At 50.7% G+C, this 12,525-nt stretch overlaps 1 protein-coding gene across 1 annotated transcript in view; it reads left to right on the top strand.

Annotated features, from left to right (window-relative positions):
* The window catches only part of LOC109876720 (alpha-actinin-3), a 70,001-nt gene that overhangs the window by 47,517 nt on the left and 9,959 nt on the right, over positions 1 to 12,525 (top strand). Inside the window, exons 7-12 of the mRNA XM_031791883.1 lie at positions 9,705 to 9,786; positions 10,455 to 10,540; positions 10,792 to 10,884; positions 11,131 to 11,361; positions 11,904 to 12,051; positions 12,253 to 12,403. Coding sequence (XP_031647743.1) covers positions 9,705 to 9,786; positions 10,455 to 10,540; positions 10,792 to 10,884; positions 11,131 to 11,361; positions 11,904 to 12,051; positions 12,253 to 12,403 — 791 coding nt within the window. The remainder of the gene's footprint in view (positions 1 to 9,704; positions 9,787 to 10,454; positions 10,541 to 10,791; positions 10,885 to 11,130; positions 11,362 to 11,903; positions 12,052 to 12,252; positions 12,404 to 12,525) is intronic.

The following is a 12,525-nucleotide window of genomic DNA, read 5'->3' as shown; positions in this document are numbered from 1 at the left end:
CCAGTCCCTTCCCTCTTAGAGTCCACTAGAGTCAACACCAGTCCCTTCCCTCTTAGAGTCCACTAGGGTCAACACCAGTCCCTTCCCTCTTAGAGTCCACTAGGGTCAACACCAGTCCCTTCTCCTCTTAGAGTCCACTCAGGTCAACACCAGTCCCTCCCTCTTAGAGTCCACTAGGTTCAACACCAGTCCCTTCCCTCTTAGAGTCCACTAGGGTCAACACCAGTCCATTCCCTCTTAGAGTCCACTAGGGTCAACATCAGTCCCTATTAGAGTCCACTAGGGTCAAAACCAGTCCCTATTAGAGTCCACTAGGGTCAACACCAGTCCCTTCTCCTCTTAGAGTCCACTAGGGTCAACACCAGTCCCTTCCCTCTTAGAGTCCACTAGAGTCAACACCAGTCCCTTCCCTCTTAGAGTCCACTAGGGTCAACACCAGTCCCTTCCCTCTTAGAGTCCACTAGGGTCAACACCAGTCCCTTCTCCTCTTAGAGTCCACTCAGGTCAACACCAGTCCCTTCCCTCTTAGAGTCCACTAGGGTCAACACCAGTCCATTCCCTCTTAGAGTCCACTAGGGCCAACACCAGTCCCTCCCCTTCTTAGAGTCCACTAGGGTCAACATCAGTCCCTATTAGAGTCCACTAGGGTCAAAACCAGTCCCTATTAGAGTCCACTAGGGTCAACACCAGTCCCTTCCCTCTTAGAGTCCACTAGGGTCAACATCAGTCCCTATTAGAGTCCACTAGGGTCAAAACCAGTCCCTATTAGAGTCCACTAGGGTCAACACCAGTCCCTTCTCCTCTTAGAGTCCACTAGGGTCAACACCAGTCCCTTCCCTCTTAGAGTCCACTAGAGTCAACACCAGTCCCTTCCCTCTTAGAGTCCACTAGGTTCAACACCAGTCCCTTCCCTCTTAGAGTCCACTAGGGTCAACACCAGTCCCTTCCCTCTTAGAGTCCACTAGGGTCAACACCAGTCCATTCCCTCTTAGAGTCCACTAGGGTCAACACCAGTCCCTCCCCTTCTTAGAGTCCACTAGGGTCAACATCAGTCCCTATTAGAGTCCACTAGGGTCAAAACCAGTCCCTATTAGAGTCCACTAGGGTCAACACCAGTCCCTTCCCTCTTAGAGTCCACTAGGGTCAACACCAGTCCATTCTCCTCTTAGAGTCCACTCAGGTCAACACCAGTCCCTTCCCTCTTAGAGTCCACTAGGTTCAACACCAGTCCCTTCCCTCTTAGAGTCCACTAGGGTCAACACCAGTCCATTCCCTCTTAGAGTCCACTAGGGTCAACATCAGTCCCTATTAGAGTCCACTAGGGTCAAAACCAGTCCCTATTAGAGTCCACTAGGGTCAACACCAGTCCCTTCTCCTCTTAGAGTCCACTAGGGTCAACACCAGTCCCTTCCCTCTTAGAGTCCACTAGAGTCAACACCAGTCCCTTCCCTCTTAGAGTCCACTAGGGTCAACACCAGTCCCTTCCCTCTTAGAGTCCACTAGGGTCAACACCAGTCCCTTCTCCTCTTAGAGTCCACTCAGGTCAACACCAGTCCCTTCCCTCTTAGAGTCCACTAGGGTCAACACCAGTCCATTCCCTCTTAGAGTCCACTAGGGCCAACACCAGTCCCTCCCCTTCTTAGAGTCCACTAGGGTCAACATCAGTCCCTATTAGAGTCCACTAGGGTCAAAACCAGTCCCTATTAGAGTCCACTAGGGTCAACACCAGTCCCTTCCCTCTTAGAGTCCACTAGGGTCAACATCAGTCCCTATTAGAGTCCACTAGGGTCAAAACCAGTCCCTATTAGAGTCCACTAGGGTCAACACCAGTCCCTTCTCCTCTTAGAGTCCACTAGGGTCAACACCAGTCCCTTCCCTCTTAGAGTCCACTAGAGTCAACACCAGTCCCTTCCCTCTTAGAGTCCACTAGGTTCAACACCAGTCCCTTCCCTCTTAGAGTCCACTAGGGTCAACACCAGTCCCTTCCCTCTTAGAGTCCACTAGGGTCAACACCAGTCCATTCCCTCTTAGAGTCCACTAGGGTCAACACCAGTCCCTCCCCTTCTTAGAGTCCACTAGGGTCAACATCAGTCCCTATTAGAGTCCACTAGGGTCAAAACCAGTCCCTATTAGAGTCCACTAGGGTCAACACCAGTCCCTTCCCTCTTAGAGTCCACTAGGGTCAACACCAGTCCATTCCCTCTTAGAGTCCACTAGGGTCAACATCAGTCCCTATTAGAGTCCACTAGGGTCAAAACCAGTCCCTATTAGAGTCCACTAGGGTCAACACCAGTCCCTTCTCCTCTTAGAGTCCACTAGGGTCAACACCAGTCCCTTCCCTCTTAGAGTCCACTAGAGTCAACACCAGTCCCTTCCCTCTTAGAGTCCACTAGGGTCAACACCAGTCCCTTCCCTCTTAGAGTCCACTAGGGTCAACACCAGTCCCTTCTCCTCTTAGAGTCCACTCAGGTCAACACCAGTCCCTTCCCTCTTAGAGTCCACTAGGTTCAACACCAGTCCCTTCCCTCTTACAGTCCACTAGGGTCAACACCAGTCCCTATTAGAGTCCACTAGGTTCAACACCAGTCCCTTCCCCTCTTAGAGTCCACTAGGGTCAACACCAGTCCCTTCCCCTCTTAGAGTCCACTAGGGTCAACACCAGTCCCTATTAGAGTCCACTAGGGTCAAATCCAGTCCCTATTAGAGTCCACTAGGGTCAACACCAGTCCCTTCCCTCTTAGAGTCCACTAGGGTCAACACCAGTCCATTCCCTCTTAGAGTCCACTAGGGTCAACACCAGTCCCTTCCCTCTTAGAGTCCACTAGGGTCAACATCAGTCCCTCTTAGAGTCCACTAGGGTCAACACCAGTCCCTTCCCTCTTAGAGTCCACTAGGGTCAACACCAGTCCCTCTTAGAGTCCACTAGGGTCAACACCAGTCCCTTCCCCTCTTAGAGTCCACTAGGGTCAACACCAGTCCCTATTAGAGTCCACTAGGGTCAAAACCAGTCCCGTCCCCTCTTAGAGTCCACTAGGGTCAAAACCAGTCCCTATTAGAGTCCACTAGGGTCAACACCAGTCCCTTCTCCTCTTAGAGTCCACTAGGGTCAACACCAGTCCCTTCCCTCTTAGAGTCCACTAGGGTCAACACCAGTCCCTTCCCTCTTAGAGTCCACTAGGGTCAACACCAGTCCCTTCTCCTCTTAGAGTCCACTCAGGTCAACACCAGTCCCTTCCCTCTTAGAGTCCACTAGGTTCAACACCAGTCCCTTCCCTCTTAGAGTCCACTAGGATCAACACCAGTCCCTTCACTCTTAGAGTCCACTAGGGTCAACACCAGTCCATTCCCTCTTAGAGTCCACTAGGGTCAACACCAGTCCCTCCCCTTCTTAGAGTCCACTAGGGTCAACATCAGTCCCTATTAGAGTCCACTAGGGTCAAAACCAGTCCCTATTAGAGTCCACTAGGGTCAACACCAGTCCCTTCCCTCTTAGAGTCCACTAGGGTCAACACCAGTCCATTCCCTCTTAGAGTCCACTAGGGTCAACATCAGTCCCTATTAGAGTCCACTAGGGTCAACACCAGTCACTTCCCTCTTAGAGTCCACTAGGGTCAACACCAGTCCATTCCCTCTTAGAGTCCACTAGGGTCAACATCAGTCCCTATTAGAGTCCACTAGGGTCAAAACCAGTCCCTATTAGAGTCCACTAGGGTCAACACCAGTCCCTTCTCCTCTTAGAGTCCACTAGGGTCAACACCAGTCCCTTCCCTCTTAGAGTCCACTAGAGTCAACACCAGTCCCTTCCCTCTTAGAGTCCACTAGGGTCAACACCAGTCCCTTCCCTCTTAGAGTCCACTAGGGTCAACACCAGTCCCTTCTCCTCTTAGAGTCCACTCAGGTCAACACCAGTCCCTTCCCTCTTAGAGTCCACTAGGTTCAACACCAGTCCCTTCCCTCTTAGAGTCCACTAGGGTCAACACCAGTCCCTTCCCTCTTAGAGTCCACTAGGGTCAACACCAGTCCATTCCCTCTTAGAGTCCACTAGGGTCAACACCAGTCCCTCCCCTTCTTAGAGTCCACTAGGGTCAACATCAGTCCCTATTAGAGTCCACTAGGGTCAAAACCAGTCCCTATTAGAGTCCACTAGGGTCAACACCAGTCCCTTCCCTCTTAGAGTCCACTAGGGTCAACACCAGTCCATTCCCTCTTAGAGTCCACTAGGGTCACCATCAGTCCCTATTAGAGTCCACTAGGGTCAAAACCAGTCCCTATTAAAGTCCACTAGGGTCAACACCAGTCCCTTCTCCTCTTAGAGTCCACTAGGGTCAACACCAGTCCCTTCCCTCTTAGAGTCCACTAGAGTCAACACCAGTCCCTTCCCTCTTAGAGTCCACTAGGGTCAACACCAGTCCCTTCTCCTCTTAGAGTCCACTCAGGTCAACACCAGTCCCTTCCCTCTTAGAGTCCACTAGGTTCAACACCAGTCCCTTCCCTCTTAGAGTCCACTAGGGTCAACACCAGTCCCTATTAGAGTCCACTAGGTTCAACACCAGTCCCTTCCCCTCTTAGAGTCCACTAGGGTCAACACCAGTCCCTTCCTCTCTTAGAGTCCACTAGGGTCAACACCAGTCCCTATTAGAGTCCACTAGGGTCAAAACCAGTCCCTATTAGAGTCCACTAGGGTCAACACCAGTCCCTTCCCTCTTAGAGTCCACTAGGGTCAACACCAGTCCATTCCCTCTTAGAGTCCACTAGGGTCAACACCAGTCCCTTCCCTCTTAGAGTCCACTAGGGTCAACATCAGTCCCTCTTAGAGTCCACTAGGGTCAACACCAGTCCCTTCCCTCTTAGAGTCCACTAGGGTCAACACCAGTCCCTCTTAGAGTCCACTAGGGTCAACACCAGTCCCTTCCCCTCTTAGAGTCCACTAGGGTCAACATCAGTCCCTATTAGAGTCCACTAGGGTCAAAACCAGTCCCTATTAGAGTCCACTAGGGTCAACACCAGTCCCTTCTCCTCTTAGAGTCCACTAGGGTCAACACCAGTCCCTTCCCTCTTAGAGTCCACTAGAGTCAACACCAGTCCCTTCCCTCTTAGAGTCCACTAGGGTCAACACCAGTCCCTTCCCTCTTAGAGTCCACTAGGGTCAACACCAGTCCCTTCTCCTCTTAGAGTCCACTCAGGTCAACACCAGTCCCTTCCCTCTTAGAGTCCACTAGGTTCAACACCAGTCCCTTCCCTCTTAGAGTCCACTAGGGTCAACACCAGTCCCTTCCCTCTTAGAGTCCACTAGAGTCAACACCAGTCCCTTCCCTCTTAGAGTCCACTAGGGTCAACACCAGTCCCTTCCCTCTTAGAGTCCACTAGGGTCAACACCAGTCCCTTCTCCTCTTAGAGTCCACTCAGGTCAACACCAGTCCCTTCCCTCTTAGAGTCCACTAGGTTCAACACCAGTCCCTTCCCTCTTAGAGTCCACTAGGGTCAACACCAGTCCCTTCCCTCTTAGAGTCCACTAGGGTCAAAACCAGTCCCTATTAGAGTCCACTAGGGTCAACACCAGTCCCTTCCCTCTTAGAGTCCACTAGGGTCAACACCAGTCCATTCCCTCTTAGAGTCCACTAGGGTCACCATCAGTCCCTATTAGAGTCCACTAGGGTCAAAACCAGTCCCTATTAGAGTCCACTAGGGTCAACACCAGTCCCTTCTCCTCTTAGAGTCCACTAGGGTCAACACCAGTCCCTTCCCTCTTAGAGTCCACTAGAGTCAACACCAGTCCCTTCCCTCTTAGAGTCCACTAGGGTCAACACCAGTCCCTTCTCCTCTTAGAGTCCACTCAGGTCAACACCAGTCCCTTCCCTCTTAGAGTCCACTAGGTTCAACACCAGTCCCTTCCCTCTTAGAGTCCACTAGGGTCAACACCAGTCCCTATTAGAGTCCACTAGGTTCAACACCAGTCCCTTCCCCTCTTAGAGTCCACTAGGGTCAACACCAGTCCCTTCCTCTCTTAGAGTCCACTAGGGTCAACACCAGTCCCTATTAGAGTCCACTAGGGTCAAAACCAGTCCCTATTAGAGTCCACTAGGGTCAACACCAGTCCCTTCCCTCTTAGAGTCCACTAGGGTCAACACCAGTCCATTCCCTCTTAGAGTCCACTAGGGTCAACACCAGTCCCTTCCCTCTTAGAGTCCACTAGGGTCAACATCAGTCCCTCTTAGAGTCCACTAGGGTCAACACCAGTCCCTTCCCTCTTAGAGTCCACTAGGGTCAACACCAGTCCCTCTTAGAGTCCACTAGGGTCAACACCAGTCCCTTCCCCTCTTAGAGTCCACTAGGGTCAACATCAGTCCCTATTAGAGTCCACTAGGGTCAAAACCAGTCCCTATTAGAGTCCACTAGGGTCAACACCAGTCCCTTCTCCTCTTAGAGTCCACTAGGGTCAACACCAGTCCCTTCCCTCTTAGAGTCCACTAGAGTCAACACCAGTCCCTTCCCTCTTAGAGTCCACTAGGGTCAACACCAGTCCCTTCCCTCTTAGAGTCCACTAGGGTCAACACCAGTCCCTTCTCCTCTTAGAGTCCACTCAGGTCAACACCAGTCCCTTCCCTCTTAGAGTCCACTAGGTTCAACACCAGTCCCTTCCCTCTTAGAGTCCACTAGGGTCAACACCAGTCCCTTCCCTCTTAGAGTCCACCAGGGTCAACACCAGTCCATTCCCTCTTAGAGTCCACTAGGGTCAACACCAGTCCCTCCCCTTCTTAGAGTCCACTAGGGTCAACATCAGTCCCTATTAGAGTCCACTAGGGTCAAAACCAGTCCCTATTAGAGTCCACTAGGGTCAACACCAGTCCATTCCCTCTTAGAGTCCACTAGGGTCACCATCAGTCCCTATTAGAGTCCACTAGGGTCAAAACCAGTCCCTATTAGAGTCCACTAGGGTCAACACCAGTCCCTTCTCCTCTTAGAGTCCACTAGGGTCAACACCAGTCCCTTCCCTCTTAGAGTCCACTAGAGTCAACACCAGTCCCTTCCCTCTTAGAGTCCACTAGGGTCAACACCAGTCCCTTCTCCTCTTAGAGTCCACTCAGGTCAACACCAGTCCCTTCCCTCTTAGAGTCCACTAGGTTCAACACCAGTCCCTTCCCTCTTAGAGTCCACTAGGGTCAACACCAGTCCCTATTAGAGTCCACTAGGTTCAACACCAGTCCCTTCCCCTCTTAGAGTCCACTAGGGTCAACACCAGTCCCTTCCCCTCTTAGAGTCCACTAGGGTCAACACCAGTCCCTATTAGAGTCCACTAGGGTCAAAACCAGTCCCTATTAGAGTCCACTAGGGTCAACACCAGTCCCTTCCCTCTTAGAGTCCACTAGGGTCAACACCAGTCCCTTCCCTCTTAGAGTCCACTAGGGTCAACACCAGTCCCTTCTCCTCTTAGAGTCCACTCAGGTCAACACCAGTCCCTTCCCTCTTAGAGTCCACTAGGGTCAACACCAGTCCCTATTAGAGTCCACTAGGTTCAACACCAGTCCCTTCCCCTCTTAGAGTCCACTAGGGTCAACACCAGTCCATTCCCTCTTAGAGTCCACTAGGGTCAACACCAGTCCCTTCCCTCTTAGAGTCCACTAGGGTCAACATCAGTCCCTCTTAGAGTCCACTAGGGTCAACACCAGTCCCTTCCCTCTTAGAGTCCACTAGGGTCAACACCAGTCCCTCTTAGAGTCCACTAGAGTCAACACCAGTCCCTTCCCTCTTAGAGTCCACTAGGGTCAACACCAGTCCCTTCTCCTCTTAGAGTCCACTAGGGTCAACACCAGTCCCTTTTCCTCTTAGAGTCCACTAGGGTCAACACCAGTCCCTTCTCCTCTTAGAGTCCACTAGGGTCAACACCAGTCCCTTCTCCTCTTAGAGTCCACTAGGGTCAACACCAGTCCCTTCTCCTCTTAGAGTCCACAAGGGTTAACACCAGTCCCTTCTCCTCTTAGAGTCCACTAGGGTCAACACCAGTCCCTTCCCTCTTAGAGTCCACTAGGGTCAACACCAGTCCCTTCTCCTCTTAGAGTCCACTAGGGTTAACACCAGTCCCTTCCCTCTTAGAGTCCACTAGGGTCAACACCAGTCCCTCTTAGAGTCCACTAGGGTCAACACCAGTCCCTTCCCCTCTTAGAGTCCACTAGGGTCAACACCAGTCCCTATTAGAGTCCACTAGGGTCAACACCAGTCCCTTCCCCTCTTCGAGTCCACTAGGGTCAACACCAGTCCCTATTAGAGTCCACTAGGGTCAAAACCAGTCCCGTCCCCTCTTAGAGTCCACTAGAGTCAACACCAGTCCCTTCCCTCTTAGAGTCCACTAGGGTCAACACCAGTCCCTTCTCCTCTTAGAGTCCACTAGGTTCAACACCAGTCCCTTCCCCTCTTAGAGTCCACTAGGGTCAACACCAGTCCCTTCCTCTCTTAGAGTCCACTAGGGTCAACACCAGTCCCTATTAGAGTCCACTAGGGTCAAAACCAGTCCCTATTAGAGTCCACTAGGGTCAACACCAGTCCCTTCCCTCTTAGAGTCCACTAGGGTCAACACCAGTCCATTCCCTCTTAGAGTCCACTAGGGTCAACACCAGTCCCTTCCCTCTTAGAGTCCACTAGGGTCAACATCAGTCCCTCTTAGAGTCCACTAGGGTCAACACCAGTCCCTTCCCTCTTAGAGTCCACTAGGGTCAACACCAGTCCCTCTTAGAGTCCACTAGGGTCAACACCAGTCCCTTCCCCTCTTAGAGTCCACTAGGGTCAACACCAGTCCCTATTAGAGTCCACTAGGGTCAACACCAGTCCCTTCCCCTCTTCGAGTCCACTAGGGTCAACACCAGTCCCTATTAGAGTCCACTAGGGTCAAAACCAGTCCCGTCCCCTCTTAGAGTCCACTAGAGTCAACACCAGTCCCTTCCCTCTTAGAGTCCACTAGGGTCAACACCAGTCCCTTCTCCTCTTAGAGTCCACTAGGGTCAACACCAGTCCCTTTTCCTCTTAGAGTCCACTAGGGTCAACACCAGTCCCTTCTCCTCTTAGAGTCCACTAGGGTCAACACCAGTCCCTTCTCCTCTTAGAGTCCACTAGGGTCAACACCAGTCCCTTCTCCTCTTAGAGTCCACAAGGGTTAACACCAGTCCCTTCTCCTCTTAGAGTCCACTAGGGTCAACACCAGTCCCTTCCCTCTTAGAGTCCACTAGGGTCAACACCAGTCCCTTCTCCTCTTAGAGTCCACTAGGGTTAACACCAGTCCCTTCCCTCTTAGAGTCCACTAGGGTCAACACCAGTCCCTTCTCCTCTTAGAGTCCACTAGGGTCAACACCAGTCTCTTCTCCTCTTAGAGTCCACTAGGGTCAACACCAGTCCCTTCTCCTCTTAGAGTCCACTAGGGTCAACACCAGTCCCTTCTCCTCTTAGAGTCCACTAGGGTTAACACCAGTCATAGCCTCTTACTATTTTCTATCATTTCTCTATACATCTATTACCCTTTATCTTGTTTTCTGTAGAACTCTTATGATCTATAAGTCATATATATATATAATATATGCCATTTAGCGGGCGCTTTCATGCATGTCCATATGTTTTGTATGGGTGGCCCCAGTGGGAATTAAACCAACAACCCCTGACCTATATCTTTCTCTCTATGTGTAAACCTCTCTCTCTGTCTGTGTGTCTGTCCCTAACAGGATGACCCCATTGGTAACCTCAACACTGCCTTCGAGGTGGCTGAGAAGTACCTGGACATCCCCAAGATGCTTGATGCTGAGGGTGAGTACATTTTTTCTGTCAAACCAGGGAATTTTGGGAATGTTTCAGGAAATGTTCAACCCTAGCATTCGTCTCTGCCGACTCTCTGCAGCAGTGGTGGCTAGTGGCACTTTAACTGGGGAGGACAGGCTCACAGTAATGGCTGGAACGGAATTAATGGAATGGTCTCAAACACATCAAACACCTGGTTTCCATGTCACCCAGAGTATTTACATTGACATCCCAGTTTTTACACTGTTGCTACTCTCTGTTTATTATCTATGCATAGTCACTTTACCCCTACCTACATGTACAAATTACCTCGACTAACCTGTACCCCCGCACATTGACTCGGTACCGGTACCCCCTGTATATAGCCTCGGTATTGTTATTTCATTGTGTTACATTTTATTACATGTTTTACTTTAGTTAATTTAGTAAATATTTTAACTCTATTTCTTGAACTGCATTGTTGGTTAAGGGTTTGTAAGTAAGCATTTCACGGTATTCGGCGCATGTGAAAAATAAAATTTGATTTGATTTGAAACCATTCCATTAAGTCCATTCCAGCCATTATTATGAGCTGTCCTCCCTTCACCAGCCTCCTCTGCTCCCCAGTGATTTCGCTGGAGTTGCATTGTCTTAGTTAATTTCATGTCTCTGAGCTCTTCCTGTCTGTCACCCCTCAGACATTGTGAACACCCCCAAGCCTGATGAGAAGGCCATCATGACCTACGTGTCCTGCTTCTACCACGCCTTCGCTGGTGCTGAGCAGGTAACTCACACCTTCCACTGTCTCTGCTGGTCCCATAGGAGAAACAAGTAACAGCATCTACATTTTATTCAGCAAGATCTAAGATCCACTACTGACTGGCTAAACTTGTCACGGTCTCCCACCCCCATTACTCTCTCTCTCTCTCTCTCTCTCTCTCTCTCTCTCTCTCTCTCTCTCTCTCTCTCTCTCTCTCTCTCTCTCCCTCTCCCTCTCTCTATATCTCTCTCTATCTCTATCTCTCTCTGTCTCAGGCTGAGACAGCAGCTAACAGGATCTGTAAAGTGCTGGCTGTGAACCAGGAGAATGAGAAACTCATGGAGGAGTATGAGAAGCTGGCCAGTGAGGTGAGAGTTAATGTTACTTTCCAAAGCCCATCCAGAGAGGCATCGCTATGCACCTTCTTATGATAAACAGTATGAGATGTAACCTCTCAAAGGCCTAGTTCACACTGCAGAAAAACACATCCAAAATATATGTTGTGTTAAAAGTGTTATATATGAGCTGCACAACCTGTATGAACTAGGTGATCTGAAGTAAATACTCAACCAACCAACTGACCAACTCTTCTTTGACCTCTGACCTCTCCCTAGCTGCTGGAGTGGATCCGCAAAACCATCCCGTGGCTGGAGAACCGCACGGCGGAGCATCACATGAGAGCCATGCAGCAGAAGCTGGAGGACTTCAGGGACTACCGCCGCGTCCACAAGCCGCCCCGCGTCCAGGAGAAGTGTCAGCTGGAGATCAACTTCAACACCCTGCAGACCAAGCTGAGGCTGAGCAACCGGCCCGCCTTCATGCCCTCCGAGGGAAAGATGGTCTCGGTAGGTGACGGCACACATCACGTCCACGTGGCACTGTAGCCCTGGCACCGTCACATTCAGCCCAGGTTACTCAGAACACCACAGCTAATCTACAGTGGTGGTCAACCACGTATGGTAGAGCCGCTCTTCATTCCACAGGCCAGGACTAAGAGAGATAAGGATTTGACCATGCCCTACCTATGCAAATCCATCAACAAAACAAGTCCCGTAAATGTACATATTGACATGAATTGCATTGATTTGAACTTAAATGTTTTGTTATGTATGTATTTATTTGTATGTATTTGACTCACATGTGGATATCGGAAAAAACTTAAACTTGAATATAAATACAATATCAATACAAAGTGGACATTAGTTATGACGCCTTATCAGCCAACTAACCACCCATGTTCTACCTCTCCTCTCCTCTCCTCTCCTCTCCTCTCCTCTCCTCTCCTCTCCTCTCCTCTCCTCTCCTCTCCTCTCCTCTCCTCTCCTCTCCTCTCCTCTCCTCTCCTCTCCTCTCCTCTCCTCTCCTCTCCTCTCCTCTCCTCCCCCAGGACATAGCCAATGCCTGGAAGGGTCTGGAGCAGGTGGAGAAGGGATATGAGGAGTGGCTTCTTACTGAGATCAGACGTCTGGAGAGACTGGACCACCTGGCTGAGAAGTTCAAACAGAAGTGTTCCCTGCACCAGTCCTGGACCTCAGGTAATAACAGAGAGAGGGAGAGAGAGAGAGGGAGAGGAGGGGTAGAGAGATGGAGAGAGGGAGGGAGCTATATGGGGAAATAGAGAGAGAAAGAGAGAAGGGGAGAACAACTGCGTCGGCCTCTGTGATGGAGTATAAACTGTGTGTGTGTGTGTGTGTGTGTGTGTGTGTGTGTACGTCCGTGTCCATGTGTGTGTCCAGGTAAAGAGGAGCTGCTGTCCATGAAGGACTATGAGTCGGCCTCTCTGATGGAGATCAGGGCTCTGATGAGGAAACACGAGGCCTTTGAGTCTGACCTGGCCGCCCACCAGGACAGAGTGGAGCAGATCGCTGCTATCGCACAGGAGCTCAAGTAAGGAGGGGAGGAGGGAGGGATGATGTGAGGGAGGTGTGGAAGAACGGAGGAGGAAGAAGTGATAAACGTAGTAAAGTTAAAGAAAAAGGGATAGAAGTGTGTAATAGAAGATGTGATAG

The sequence above is a fragment of the Oncorhynchus kisutch genome, linkage group LG16, assembly GCF_002021735.2.
Source record: "Oncorhynchus kisutch isolate 150728-3 linkage group LG16, Okis_V2, whole genome shotgun sequence".
Lineage (NCBI taxonomy): Eukaryota > Metazoa > Chordata > Actinopteri > Salmoniformes > Salmonidae > Oncorhynchus > Oncorhynchus kisutch.
This window is presented reverse-complemented; position numbering and strand designations above follow the sequence as displayed.